This window comes from Mya arenaria, chromosome 13 (genome assembly GCF_026914265.1).
Source record: "Mya arenaria isolate MELC-2E11 chromosome 13, ASM2691426v1".
Taxonomy (NCBI): domain Eukaryota; kingdom Metazoa; phylum Mollusca; class Bivalvia; order Myida; family Myidae; genus Mya; species Mya arenaria.
In genome coordinates, this window is record NC_069134.1 from 25,022,685 (window position 1) to 25,037,649 (window position 14,965).

Consider the following 14,965-nt stretch of genomic DNA (forward strand, 5'->3'; position numbering starts at 1 on the left):
GAAAGCGAAGCTCGAACCCGAATATGGTTTCCTGCGATAAGTGCACCCACGTATTTATCACGACGACAACCAGTTTACATTGATCAACTTCGGGGAAATGTTTCATTTATTCATCGGAATCGGAAAATAAAATGTAGTTGCCATTTCAGTAGGAGACCCAATACGGAAACATACCAGTCCTGGACCAATGACGTTGCGTTTTTATTGAAAACCCAATTTATAAAAGCTAATATTGTTTGAACCGTACACAAATTCAATGTTTTGTTGTTGTTTTATGTGTGTTTGTTACTTCCTGAAAGTCAAATGAGTTAAACATAAGTATGCATTAAAACTTCAAAAAACGATCATGTGTAGACTTATTTTGTGCCCCTTAAATACATCTGACAATTAAGAAAGGTCGGACAATAAATGAATGCTCACTATTGAAAGTCAAATCAGTCGTTTCAAAGATTAGATCTAGAACCAAAGACAAAGAAAAAATAAGATACAGTTCATTAAGAAAATAGTTAAAGATGCACTCTTACTCCCAAATAAGATTAACCACAATTAATGATATTGTTTTAATATTCCAAAACGGATGAATAAATGTCAAAAACAATTGTTCTAATGAAAGAATATCAAAATTAATTTGAAAGAAATGAGCATTAAACACGGTTTTTCTACATTATGAGACTATAGTAAACCACAGTAAATCTTTTAGCATTCACCAATCATTTAATATGTTTTATGCTTTCTGATATTAAATACACGGTTACAATCTTGTTATCTGTAATTAATTTCGTCCAACGATATCCATTCAATACTATCTGTGACAAATTGCTCCACTAGTTAGTAGTGGTCGGTCAGTATATCACTGCAGCATGCACTTATGTGGAAATAACCCAACTATTATATGATACTAATCAATACACACTTAGCATGTACATTCTATATACATCGGCGCCAGTTCGCGGTTATTGACGTGTCTCCAAGGTGATGCAAGAGGACCAATTAGGTTTCGTCACGTGATTTGGCACCCTCATCCGATACCCGATAAACGCAGGAGATATATTCCAGTGTTCGGGAATCGGCAATAGAGGATAGTGGTTATTCAAGTTTCATACTTGGACGAAATGACGACACCGCTAGGTATGGCGTCGAAACTGGCGCCCTGGATTTTGATTGTGGCGTTTACGGGAATAGTTGCTGGTAAGTAGTTTTTAGTTGTTGTTTTATTTGGAATTTGATTATAATATATTTTATTTGTCTTACCTTTTACGTTCTTTGTCTGTTTTGGTTATACTGTTAAAATCGTGTGCTAGGGTGAAATAAAAAAGCAACTTAAATTGTCATATTTCAAAGGAAGAAAATGCTATAGCAATTATGTAAAGACCGAAAGTTTTTAGGCATGCGTTTATTTAATTTAGTTCTAAAATTCAACTGAAAAGTAGTCATCGTGCGTGATTTCATCTATGCCAATCTCTGTTAAATAGCTTTTTTACAACTACGGACAACTGACATTATATCTAACGAGATATAATATATTGAACTTTCACCTATTTATGACTTGAACACCCTTGATCATTTTGTACACAATATTTATCATTGAGGATGAAATTTTCTTACAGCTGATTTTTTTCATCAATGTTAAGTCATTTTTCTGAATAATAAGTTTTTAAAACATAAAGTTATTTATTCATAAATTTAATTAGAGTATGTTATTATTATTGTAATGATGATTATTATCATTATTATTTTATTTTTATTATTATCATCCATATTATCATCATCATCATCATCATCATCATCATCATCATCATCATCATTATTATTATTATTATTATTATTATTATTATTATTATTATTATTATTATTATAATATTATTATTATTATTATTATTATTATTATTATCATCATCATTATCATCATCATCATCATCATCATCATCATCATCATCATCATCATCATCATCATCATCATCATCATCATCCTTCTTCTTCTTCTTCTTCTTCTTCTTCTTCTTCTTCTTCTTCTTCTTCTTCTTCTTCTTCTTCTTCTTCTTCTTCTTCTTCTTCTTCTTCTTCTTCTTATCAATTGCTTTATGAATACCTCTGACCAATAGAATGTTAGAAATTAGTTCTCTCTCGAACGCTCTTTCACTGAACAATTCATTTTTCGCGCATTGATCGTAGTAGACCTTTACAAAATTTGATTCGTTGTTAATATAGAACATGGCACCGTGGTATGGCACATTGTGGCATGTTCTTATGGGCTAATATACTAGTAACTTGGTATTATGGGGTAATATACTAATTGCATGTTCTTGTGGTGTAACATACTGGCAACCTGTTCTTAGTAGCTAATATACTAGCTACATGTTACTATGGGTTAATATACCAGTAATATATTCTTATGTGCTAATATTCTAGTAGCTTCTTATGTCGTAATATACTAGTATCATGTTTTAATAAGATACTATATAAGTTAGGTGATCTTATAAGCTGATATACTAGTAACGTGTTCTTATTAGGCTAGTAAGCTAGTGTGGTTAATTGGTGTCCATTTTTGCATCCAATAATCGTGCGGGCGAACACGATTGATTGATCATTGTGCTGTCTTGGACATTTAGCTATACGATATACGTGGGTTTATAGAATCTTCAGTCTTCGCATTGATTTGATGGCCTCTACAGTTTTGTTGTTATATATGTGGTACTTTTGGCACTGTTTTGATCAATGTTGGTCTGAAATACCGGGATTTAAGTATGTACCACATTGTTTGGTCAAAATTGATGTTTAAAAGTCATATTAGGGCCTGGGCCCCGTTTCAATGATATATCTTAGTCGTAACCTTTATGCTGCTTAAGAACGCTCGGGTACACCCGTAAAGTAATAGTTAGAATACATTTAGTAACATCTGAATGATCAAGAATGGCATATCGAACGAGCCCTTCTTAATTATTCAGATATTACTTCAGGTCATCTTACTGACTTAGAATACAACCTCATAGGCTGACACGCTTTGTGACCCATACCATTTTTCTTTATTTCATAGGCGAAGGTAAAATCCATTTTTGACACTAAGATAACAACCATTTTCTGTCAAAGTTTTATGTTGAAGGCGAAACCAACAGTCATTTTTTCTGTCATTTATTTTATGTTTGAGGCGAAGGAAACTGCCTTTTTTTGTTAACTATTTCAGGCGAAGGAAACTGCCATTTTTTTTACTATTTTAGGCGAAGGCTATAACCAATTTTTTTTAACTATTCAACGCAAAGACAACACGTTATCCATTTTTGTCACTATATTAGATGAAGGCATCAGTCATTTGTAGTCCGTTTTTAAAATTGAAGGCAACAATCATCTTAAAGCACTGTTTTGGCACTCTTTTTGTCCTTATAGGCAACAGCTGTCTATAGTCACTATATCAGGCGAAGGCAACAGCAATTTTTAGTCAAAATTTGAGGCGAAGGCAACAACTATTTTTCTTCCAGTATTTTTGGCTAAGACAGCAACCTTTTTGTTACTGTTTTATGCAAAAGCAACAGCTATTATTGTAACTATTTCAGGGGAAGGCAACAAGTATTTTTTCCGGCACTATTTTAGGATTACGCTGTAAGCTGTGACTATTTCAGATGAAAGCAACAACCAGTTTAGTGACTAATTTAGGCGAAGGCAACAACCTTTTCCTACTTTTTCAGGCCAAGAAGTCATGAAGCTCAATGCCACATGCAGTCCACGGGCCATGTTTGATGCTTTTATCAACACAAATGATAATTCAAGACAAAAGAACATCATGGTAAGGCAAACTTGATCTTTTCCAAGTCTTGAAATATATTTAAGGTCTAGTATTAAATTGGAAGTGGTACCATAGTCGAAAATCCCAAAGTTTAGGAATCAGTTTTTAAATCAATGAATTTTTCAAAACTTACAACAATTGATAACTGTCAAAAAACTTTTAAAAAAAACTTTTTCGACGGAAATATTAGATGTATACTGTCGAAACCCGATATCGCTTGGCTCGATTTCCTCGTTGTCTCGAACTTTATGTAAAGGACCGATTTCTTTTTTGGTCTCTGTAAGCATTCCCGCATGGCTCGATATTCGCGAGGCTCGAAGTATTTTGGCCGGTCCCTTGGATATCGAGCCAACGGGTTTCGACTGTATATCAAACACTCAGTTTATAATATATGCGTAAGGTTTTGACGTTGGTAAGTAAATATGACTATAAAGGCTGGCTCTCACTATCACGGTTTGGGTTACGATTCATCCCGATTAATTGTAGCCGTGCAAAAAGTGGTGTGTCATGGGCGCCGATTATGACGATTGCCTTACAACGGTGGTAAAAATTCCAACGATGTTGATGTTGACGACTTTAAGCAGATTTTACTAAGATACTGAACGATCCAAACGAAGTATAAACCACGGTCTGGTACGGTTTACCGCAATTGCGTTAAGACCTTGCCACGGTAGTAGACTGTTACAGTCGGTTACTTACGTTCAGTTATGTTTGAAGTAGGATTCTTGTACGACCGATGACGATGAAGTACGGTGTACATAAAACAAATCAAGATGGATTGCTCCAGGGATAGTCTTGGCACCAACGTAGGCAAACGTGATATATGCGTAGTAATATCATAAAACAAGTACTGATTTCGCCAACAATCGTCGTATAGTCGCGACAAGTCGCACGTATTCCTGAAGAGACGTACAGATGTCGTGGAAAGTGTACATAAAGACGCACCGTTTACGTAAAAGGTCGAACTAAAACGTAGACCAATCTTGAGTTGTGGTACTGATACGTCATAGAGAAGAGCGACGATTATACACGATGGCATACGCATTGCAACGATCGCCTTTAGGAGGATTGTTCGAATGTGCCCGATTGAGTTACGAATGCTCTAGAGTATTAAAGGGGCTGTCTCACGTATGATAAAATAGCGAAAAAAAAAGGAGAAAATTGTCGAAAACTGACATAAACTTGGCATCGATGTGTACAATGCATTGGAACTTACTAACTGAAGTACCACATAGTTTAGCAGTTATTTCGTATTGTTCCATTAAAAAAGATTATTGGGTATGTCTACCAGATAGAATTCATTCCTTATGCGTGATTGGCTAGTCGGTGTTATCACGTGATATTACCGAGGTAGGTGTACAGCTTAATTATGTCACCCGTTTAAAATAAGCCTTTGTAGCTCAGTGAGTAAGACGCTGGTCTGCAATTTTGGCGACGCGGGTTCGAACCCGGTCTCCGACACATTATTTTTTACATTTTGGTACCTTTTTTACAATTATGATATCAAAGCGTAACACATTCTATAAGATAATTGTCCTGAGATTCGTTACAGAAAAAAACTTTTTTTGGTGCCAATCTGTGATACAGTCCCTTTAAGATAGCGCTACGTTTTAAAAGAAAAGAGACACATTCGGAGCTCCTCGGCCATTTTTATCGAAAACAACCTCAGATGCATATGGACGGTTTACATACTCCAAAATCGGTATGTTTAAGCTCGCTGCAAGTAGATCGCGTAATAATTTAATTTAGCAGTTAAACTTAATGAGACTGAACTCTGTGGAATCTTAATTATGTTTGTAATAGACTAGTACACTTTACTGGCAATTTATTTAAACTTAGATCAATAAATACAAGCTAAAACACTACATATAATTAATGATTAATTAAAAAAATACGAACTACTTTTATTACTTTGCCGGCGTACATCCGAGTTGGTTTTGGATAAAAATGGCCGAGGAGTTCCGAATGAAAGGGGACATTGATGCACCACCACAGTGTTTCGTGGTACATGTTCGATTTACCAAAATCATCCACAAAGAATTGTCTATAAATCTACCCCCAAGTATGAAAGTGAGATTCAGGCTTAAATTTGGATAAAAAAATCAACAGTTAAGCCTTTTGTGTCCCTTTTAAATTAGCGGTTTGCCCTACCATAGAACTTCACGAAAATTAATGACCATTAATAAAATTGACATGCCAGTATTTTATTTTGTCAGAACATATGCGGGCCGGATTTTTCCGTATATGTGGACGGACTGACTAACGACGGGCGGGAGTGGACGGCCGAAGCCAGCCTAACGCCCATGGACCCGGCCACGGGGAACGAGGACACTACAAATGCAGTGACCGGATCTAGCCCAGGTGATGTATATTAAAATTATTTTGTTAATAATCAATAAACTAATTTAAATGATGTGTGAGAAGTTGGTTTAGCCCTCGGCAATCGACAATCGACATTCGAAGTTATTTAGTAAAAGCTGTAATGTCGAGCTTGACGGAATCCTAGCTCGACATTCGATATAATATAGGGAATTTTTAATGTCGAGCTGGAATGTCGAGTTGGACGGAATTCTAGCTCGACATTTTAATGTTAATCATAAAAACAGTTTGTACAAAGACATCAGCTGGTTTTATTAACTCCTCAGTCAATTGTTAGACTGCAGCGATACATCGACATATCGATATTTTTTCTGACATTACTCGCCTTATAGTATCACAATACGATTTTCGTCATATCGATAAATCGTTATACGTTTTGTATTAACCATACAGTAATCCCATTAAGTTTATGTACAGTACAGTCTCTGGTTATTGCAAAACATTGCAATACGGATTTTTTTATTGCAAAACACTCTAATATCTTATATGCTGATTGGCATATATCCCAAATACGGGCTCTGTACTTTTCAATAGACCGCAATATGGGATCTGTTAATTGCAAACTATTGCAATTCGGGGCCTGCTAATTGCAATACATCGCGATAAGGTCTCTGTTTGTTGCAAAATATTACGATACGGGCTCCTCTGCATGTCGCAATACGTCGCAGTACCGGCTCTTGATGTTGCAAAATATGGCAATACGAGCTCGGCATGTTGCAGTCCATCGCTATATGGGCTCTGCATGTTGCAATCCATTACGATACGGGCTCGGCATGTTGCAGTCCAACGCGATACGGGCTCTGCATTGTGACCCAATTTGGACCAGCAATGGACCAATGGCGTTGCGTCATTTATGTTGGAGACGTTATATGGCAATACGGGCTCTCCATACTGTAACATATGGCAATGCGGGCTCTCCATACTGCAACATATGGCAATACCAGCTCTCCATACTGCAACATATTGCAATACGCGTTCTCGATATTGCAACATATCGCAATACGCGCTCTCCATACTGCAACATATCGAAATACGCGCTCTCCATACTGCAACATATCGAAATACGCGCTCTCCATACTGCAACATATCGCAATACGCGCTCTCCATACTGCAACATATCACAATTCGCGCTCTCCATACTGCAACATATCGCAATTCGCGCTCTCCATACTGCAACATATCGCAATACGCGCTCTCCATACTGCAACATATCGAAATACGCGCTCTCCATACTGCAACATATCGAAATACGCGCTCTCCATACTGCAACATATCGCAATACGGGCTCTCCATACTGCAACATATCGCAATACGGGCTCTCCATACTGCAACATATCGCAATACGCGCTCTCCATACTGCAACATATCACAATTCGCGCTCTCCATACTGCAACATATCGCAATACGGGCTCTCCATACTGCAACATATCGAAATACGCGCTCTCCATACTGCAACATATCGAAATACGCGCTCTCCATACTGCAACATATCGAAATACGCGCTCTCCATACTGCAACATATCGAAATACGGGCTCTCCATACTGCAACATATCGCAATACGGGCTCTCCATACTGCAGCATATCGCAATTCGCGCTCTCCATACTGCAACATATCGCAATACGGGCTCTCCATACTGCAACATATCACAATTCGCGCTCTCCATACTGCAACATATCGAAATACGCGCTCTCCATACTGCAACATATCGCAATTCGCGCTCTCCATACTGCAACATATCGAAATACGCGCTCTCCATACTGCAACATATCGCAATTCGCGCTCTCCATACTGCAACATAACGAAATACGCGACCTCCATACTGCAACATATCGAAATTCGCGCTCTCCATACTGCAACATATCGAAATACGCGCTCTCCATACTGCAACATATCGAAATTCGCGCTCTCCATACTGCAACATATCGCAATTCGCGCTCTCCATACTGCAACATATCGAAATTCGCGCTCTCCATACTGCAACATATCGAAATACGCGCTCTCCATACTGCAACATATCGCAATTCGCGCTCTCCATACTGCAACATATCGAAATACGCGCTCTCCATACTGCAACATATCGCAATTCGCGCTCTCCATACTGCAACATAACGAAATACGCGCTCTCCATACTGCAACATATCGCAATTCGCGCTCTCCATACTGCAACATATCGAAATACGCGCTCTCCATACTGCAACATATCGAAATACGCGCTCTCCATACTGCAACATATCGCAATACGGGCTCTCCATACTGCAACATATCGCAATACGGGCTCTCCATACTGCAACATATCACAATTCGCGCTCTCCATACTGCAACATATCGAAATACGCGCTCTCCATACTGCAACATATCGCAATTCGCGCTCTCCATACTGCAACATATCGAAATACGCGCTCTCCATACTGCAACATATCGCAATTCGCGCTCTCCATACTGCAACATAACGAAATACGCGCTCTCCATACTGCAACATATCGAAATTCGCGCTCTCCATACTGCAACATATCGAAATACGCGCTCTCCATACTGCAACATATCGAAATTCGCGCTCTCCATACTGCAACATATCGCAATTCGCGCTCTCCATACTGCAACATAACGAAATACGCGCTCTCCATACTGCAACATATCGAAATTCGCGCTCTCCATACTGCAACATATCGAAATACGCGCTCTCCATACTGCAACATATCGCAATTCGCGCTCTCCATACTGCAACATATCGAAATACGCGCTCTCCATACTGCAACATATCGCAATACGGGCTCTCCATACTGCAGCATATCGCAATACGCGCTCTCCATACTGCAACATATCGCAATACGCGCTCTCCATACTGCAACATATCGAAATTCGCGCTCTCCATACTGCAACATATCGCAATACGCGCTCTCCATACTGCAACATATCGAAATACGCGCTCTCCATACTGCAACATATCGCAATACGGGCTCTCCATACTGCAACATATCGAAATACGCGCTCTCCATACTGCAACATATCACAATTCGCGCTCTCCATACTGCAACATATCGCAATTCGCGCTCTCCATACTGCAACATATCGCAATACGGGCTCTCCATACTGCAACATATCGCAATACGGGCTCTCCATACTGCAACATATCGAAATACGCGCTCTCCATACTGCAACATATCGAAATACGCGCTCTCCATACTGCAACATATCGAAATACGCGCTCTCCATACTGCAACATATCGAAATACGCGCTCTCCATACTGCAGCATATCGAAATACGCGCTCTCCATACTGCAACATATCGAAATACGCGCTCTCCATACTGCAACATATCGCAATTCGCGCTCTCCATACTGCAACATATCGCAATACGCGCTCTCCATACTGCAACATATCACAATTCGCGCTCTCCATACTGCAACATATCGAAATACGCGCTCTCCATACTGCAACATATCGAAATACACGCTCTCCATACTGCAACATAACGAAATACGCGCTCTCCATACTGCAACATATCGCAATTCGCGCTCTCCATACTGCAACATATCGAAATACGCGCTCTCCATACTGCAACATATCGAAATTCGCGCTCTCCATACTGCAACATATCGAAATACGCACTCTCCATACTGCAACATATCGCAATACGGGCTCTCCATACTGCAGCATATCGCAATGCGGGCTCTCCATACTGCAACATATCGCAATACGGGCTCTCCATACTGCAACATATTGCAATACGCGTTCTCGATATTGCAACATATCGCAATGCGGGCTCTCCATACTGCAACATATTGCAATACGCGTTCTCGATATTGCAACATATCGCAATGCGGGCTCTCCATACTGCAACATATCGCAATACGCGTTCTCCATACTGCAACATATCGAAATACGCGCTCTCCATACTGCAACATATCGCAATTCGCGCTCTCCATACTGCAACATATCGAAATACGCGCTCTCCATACTGCAACATATCGCAATACGGGCTCTCCATACTGCAACATATCACAATTCGCGCTCTCCATACTGCAACATATCGAAATACGCGCTCTCCATACTGCAACATATCACAATTCGCGCTCTCCATACTGCAACATATCGCAATGCGGGCTCTCCATACTGCAGCATATCACAATGCGGGCTCTCCATACTGCAACATATCGCAATACGGGCTCTCCACACTTTAACATATCGCAATACGGGCTCTCCATACTGCAACATATCGCAATACGCGCTCTCCATACTGCAACATATCGCAATACGCGCTCTCCATACTGCAACATAACGCAATACGGGCTCTCCATACTGCAACATATCGAAATACGCGCTCTCCATACTGCAACATATCGAAATACGCGCTCTCCATACTGCAACATATCGCAATACGGGCTCTCCATACTGCAACATATCGAAATACGCGCTCTCCATACTGCAACATATCGCAATTCGCGCTCTCCATACTGCAACATATCGAAATACGCGCTCTCCATACTGCAACATATCGCAATACGCGCTCTCCATACTGCAACATATCACAATTCGCGCTCTCCATACTGCAACATATCGCAATACGCGCTTTCCATACTGCAACATATCGAAATACGCGCTCTCCATACTGCAACATATCGAAATACGCGCTCTCCATACTGCAACATATCGAAATACGCGCTCTCCATACTGCAACATATCGCAATACGCGCTCTCCATACTGCAACATATCACAATTCGCGCTCTCCATACTGCAACATATCGCAATACGCGCTCTCCATACTGCAACATATCGAAATACGCGCTCTCCATACTGCAACATATCGAAATACGCGCTCTCCATACTGCAACATATCGAAATACGCGCTCTCCATACTGCAACATATCACAATTCGCGCTCTCCATACTGCAACATATCGAAATACGCGCTCTCCATACTGCAACATATCGCAATTCGCGCTCTCCATACTGCAACATATCGCAATACGCGCTCTCCTTACTGCAACATATCGAAATACGCGCTCTCCATACTGCAACATATCGCAATTCGCGCTCTCCATACTGCAACATATCGAAATACGCGCTCTCCATACTGCAACATATCGCAATACGGGCTCTCCATACTGCAACATATCGAAATACGCGCTCTCCATACTGCAACATATCGCAATACGGGCTCTCCATACTGCAACATATCGCAATTCGCGCTCTCCATACTGCAACATATCGAAATACGCGCTCTCCATACTGCAACATATCGCAATACGGGCTCTCCATACTGCAACATATCGCAATACGCGCTCTCCATACTGCAACATATCGAAATACGCGCTCTCCATACTGCAACATATCGCAATTCGCGCTCTCCATACTGCAACATATCGCAATACGCGCTCTCCATACTGCAACATATCGAAATACGCGCTCTCCATACTGCAACATATCGAAATACGCGCTCTCCATACTGCAACATATCGCAATGCGGGCTCTCCATACTGCAACATATCGAAATACGCGCTCTCCATACTGCAACATATCGCAATTCGCGCTCTCCATACTGCAACATATCGCAATACGCGCTCTCCATACTGCAACATATCGCAATGCGGGCTCTCCATACTGCAACATATCGAAATACGCGCTCTCCATACTGCAACATATCGCAATTCGCGCTCTCCATACTGCAACATATCGCAATACGCGCTCTCCATACTGCAACATATCGCAATACGGGCTCTCCATACTGCAGCATATCGCAATACGGGCTCTCCATACTGCAGCATATCGCAATACGGGCTCTCCATACTGCAACATATCGCAATACGCGCTCTCCATACTGCAACATATCGCAATACGGGCTCTCCATACTGCAACATATCGCAATACGCGCTCTCCATACTGCAACATATCGCAATACGCGCTCTCCATACTGCAACATAACGCAATACGCGCTCTCCATACTGCAACATATCGCAATTCGCGTTCTCCATACTGCAACATATCGAAATGCGGGCTCTCCATACTGCAATATATCGAAATACGCGCTCTCCATACTGCAACATATCGCAATACGCGTTCTCCATACTGCAACATATCGAAATGCGGGCTCTCCATACTGCAACATATCGCAATACGCGTTCTCCATACTGCAACATATCGAAATACGCGCTCTCCATACTGCAACATATCGAAATACGCGCTCTCCATACTGCAACATATCGAAATACGCGCTCTCCATACTGCAACATATCGCAATTCGCGCTCTCCATACTGCAACATATCGCAATACGCGCTCTCCATACTGCAACATATCGAAATACGCGCTCTCCATACTGCAACATATCGAAATACGCGCTCTCCATACTGCAACATATCGCAATGCGGGCTCTCCATACTGCAACATATCGAAATACGCGCTCTCCATACTGCAACATATCGCAATTCGCGCTCTCCATACTGCAACATATCGCAATACGCGCTCTCCATACTGCAACATATCGCAATGCGGGCTCTCCATACTGCAACATATCGAAATACGCGCTCTCCATACTGCAACATATCGCAATTCGCGCTCTCCATACTGCAACATATCGCAATACGCGCTCTCCATACTGCAACATATCGCAATACGGGCTCTCCATACTGCAGCATATCGCAATACGGGCTCTCCATACTGCAGCATATCGCAATACGGGCTCTCCATACTGCAACATATCGCAATACGCGCTCTCCATACTGCAACATATCGCAATACGGGCTCTCCATACTGCAACATATCGCAATACGCGCTCTCCATACTGCAACATATCGCAATACGCGCTCTCCATACTGCAACATAACGCAATACGCGCTCTCCATACTGCAACATATCGCAATTCGCGTTCTCCATACTGCAACATATCGAAATGCGGGCTCTCCATACTGCAATATATCGAAATACGCGCTCTCCATACTGCAACATATCGCAATACGCGTTCTCCATACTGCAACATATCGAAATGCGGGCTCTCCATACTGCAACATATCGCAATACGCGTTCTCCATACTGCAACATATCGAAATACGCGCTCTCCATACTGCAACATATCGAAATACGCGCTCTCCATACTGCAACATATCGCAATACGGGCTCTCCATACTGCAGCATATCGCAATACGCGCTCTCCATACTGCAGCATATCGAAATACGCGCTCTCCATACTGCAACATATCGCAATACGCGCTCTCCATACTGCAACATATCGAAATGCGTGCTCTCCATACTGCAACATAACGCAATACGCGCTCTCCATACTGCAACATATCGCAATTCGCGTTCTCCATACTGCAACATATCGAAATGCGGGCTCTCCATACTGCAACATAACGCAATACGCGCTCTCCATACTGCAGCATATCGCAATACGCGCTCTCCATACTGCAGCATATCGCAATACGCGCTCTCCATACTGCAACATATCGAAATACGCGCTCTCCATACTGCAACATATCGAAATACGCGCTCTCCATACTGCAACATATCGCAATTCGCGCTCTCCATACTGCAACATATCGCAATACGCGCTCTCCATACTGCAACATATCGCAATGCGGGCTCTCCATACTGCAACATATCGAAATACGCGCTCTCCATACTGCAACATATCGAAATACGCGCTCTCCATACTGCAACATATCGAAATACGCGCTCTCCATACTGCAGCATATCGAAATTCGCGTTCTCCATACTGCAACATATCGCAATACGCGCTCTCCATACTGCAACATATCGCAATTCGCGTTCTCCATACTGCAACATATCGCAATACGCGCTCTCCATACTGCAACATATCGAAATACGCGCTCTCCATACTGCAACATATCGAAATACGCGCTCTCCATACTGCAACATATCGCAATTCGCGCTCTCCATACTGCAACATATCGCAATACGCGCTCTCCATACTGCAACATATCGCAATACGGGCTCTCCATACTGCAACATATCGAAATACGCGCTCTCCATACTGCAACATAACGCAATACGGGCTCTCCATACTGCAACATATCGCAATACGCGCTCTCCATACTGCAACATATCGCAATTCGCGCTCTCCATACTGCAACATAACGCAATTCGCGCTCTCCATACTGCAACATATCGCAATACGCGCTCTCCATACTGCAACATATCGAAATACGCGCTCTCCATACTGCAACATATCGAAATACGCGCTCTCCATACTGCAACATAACGCAATACGGGCTCTCCATACTGCAACATATCGCAATTCGCGTTCTCCATACTGCAACATATCGCAATACGCGCTCTCCATACTGCAACATATCGAAATACGCGCTCTCCATACTGCAACATATCGAAATACGCGCTCTCCATACTGCAACATATCGCAATTCGCGCTCTCCATACTGCAACATATCGAAATACGCGCTCTCCATACTGCAACATATCGCAATGCGGGCTCTCCTTACTGCAACATATCGCAATACGCGCTCTCCATACTGCAACATATCGCAATACGCGCTCTCCATACTGCAACATATCGCAATGCGGGCTCTCCATACTGCAACATATCGCAATACGCGCTCTCCATACTGCAACATATCGCAATACGCGCTCTCCATACTGCAACATATCGCAATACGCGCTCTCCATACTGCAACATATCGCAATGCGGGCTCTCCATACTGCAACATATCGCAATACGGGCTCTCCATACTGCAACATATCGCAATACGGGCTCTCCATACTGCAACATATCGCAATACGGGCTCTCCATACTGCAACATATCGCAATGCGGGCTCTCCATACTGCAACATATC

At 41.8% G+C, this 14,965-nt stretch overlaps 1 protein-coding gene across 1 annotated transcript in view; it reads left to right on the top strand.

Annotated features, from left to right (window-relative positions):
* Positions 1-1,060: 1,060 nt before the first annotated feature.
* The window catches only part of LOC128213397 (uncharacterized), a 33,456-nt gene continuing 19,551 nt past the window's right edge, over positions 1,061-14,965 (top strand). Inside the window, exons 1-3 of the mRNA XM_052919048.1 lie at positions 1,061-1,188; positions 3,681-3,778; positions 5,995-6,139. Coding sequence (XP_052775008.1) covers positions 1,113-1,188; positions 3,681-3,778; positions 5,995-6,139 — 319 coding nt within the window. The 5' untranslated portion in view covers positions 1,061-1,112. The remainder of the gene's footprint in view (positions 1,189-3,680; positions 3,779-5,994; positions 6,140-14,965) is intronic.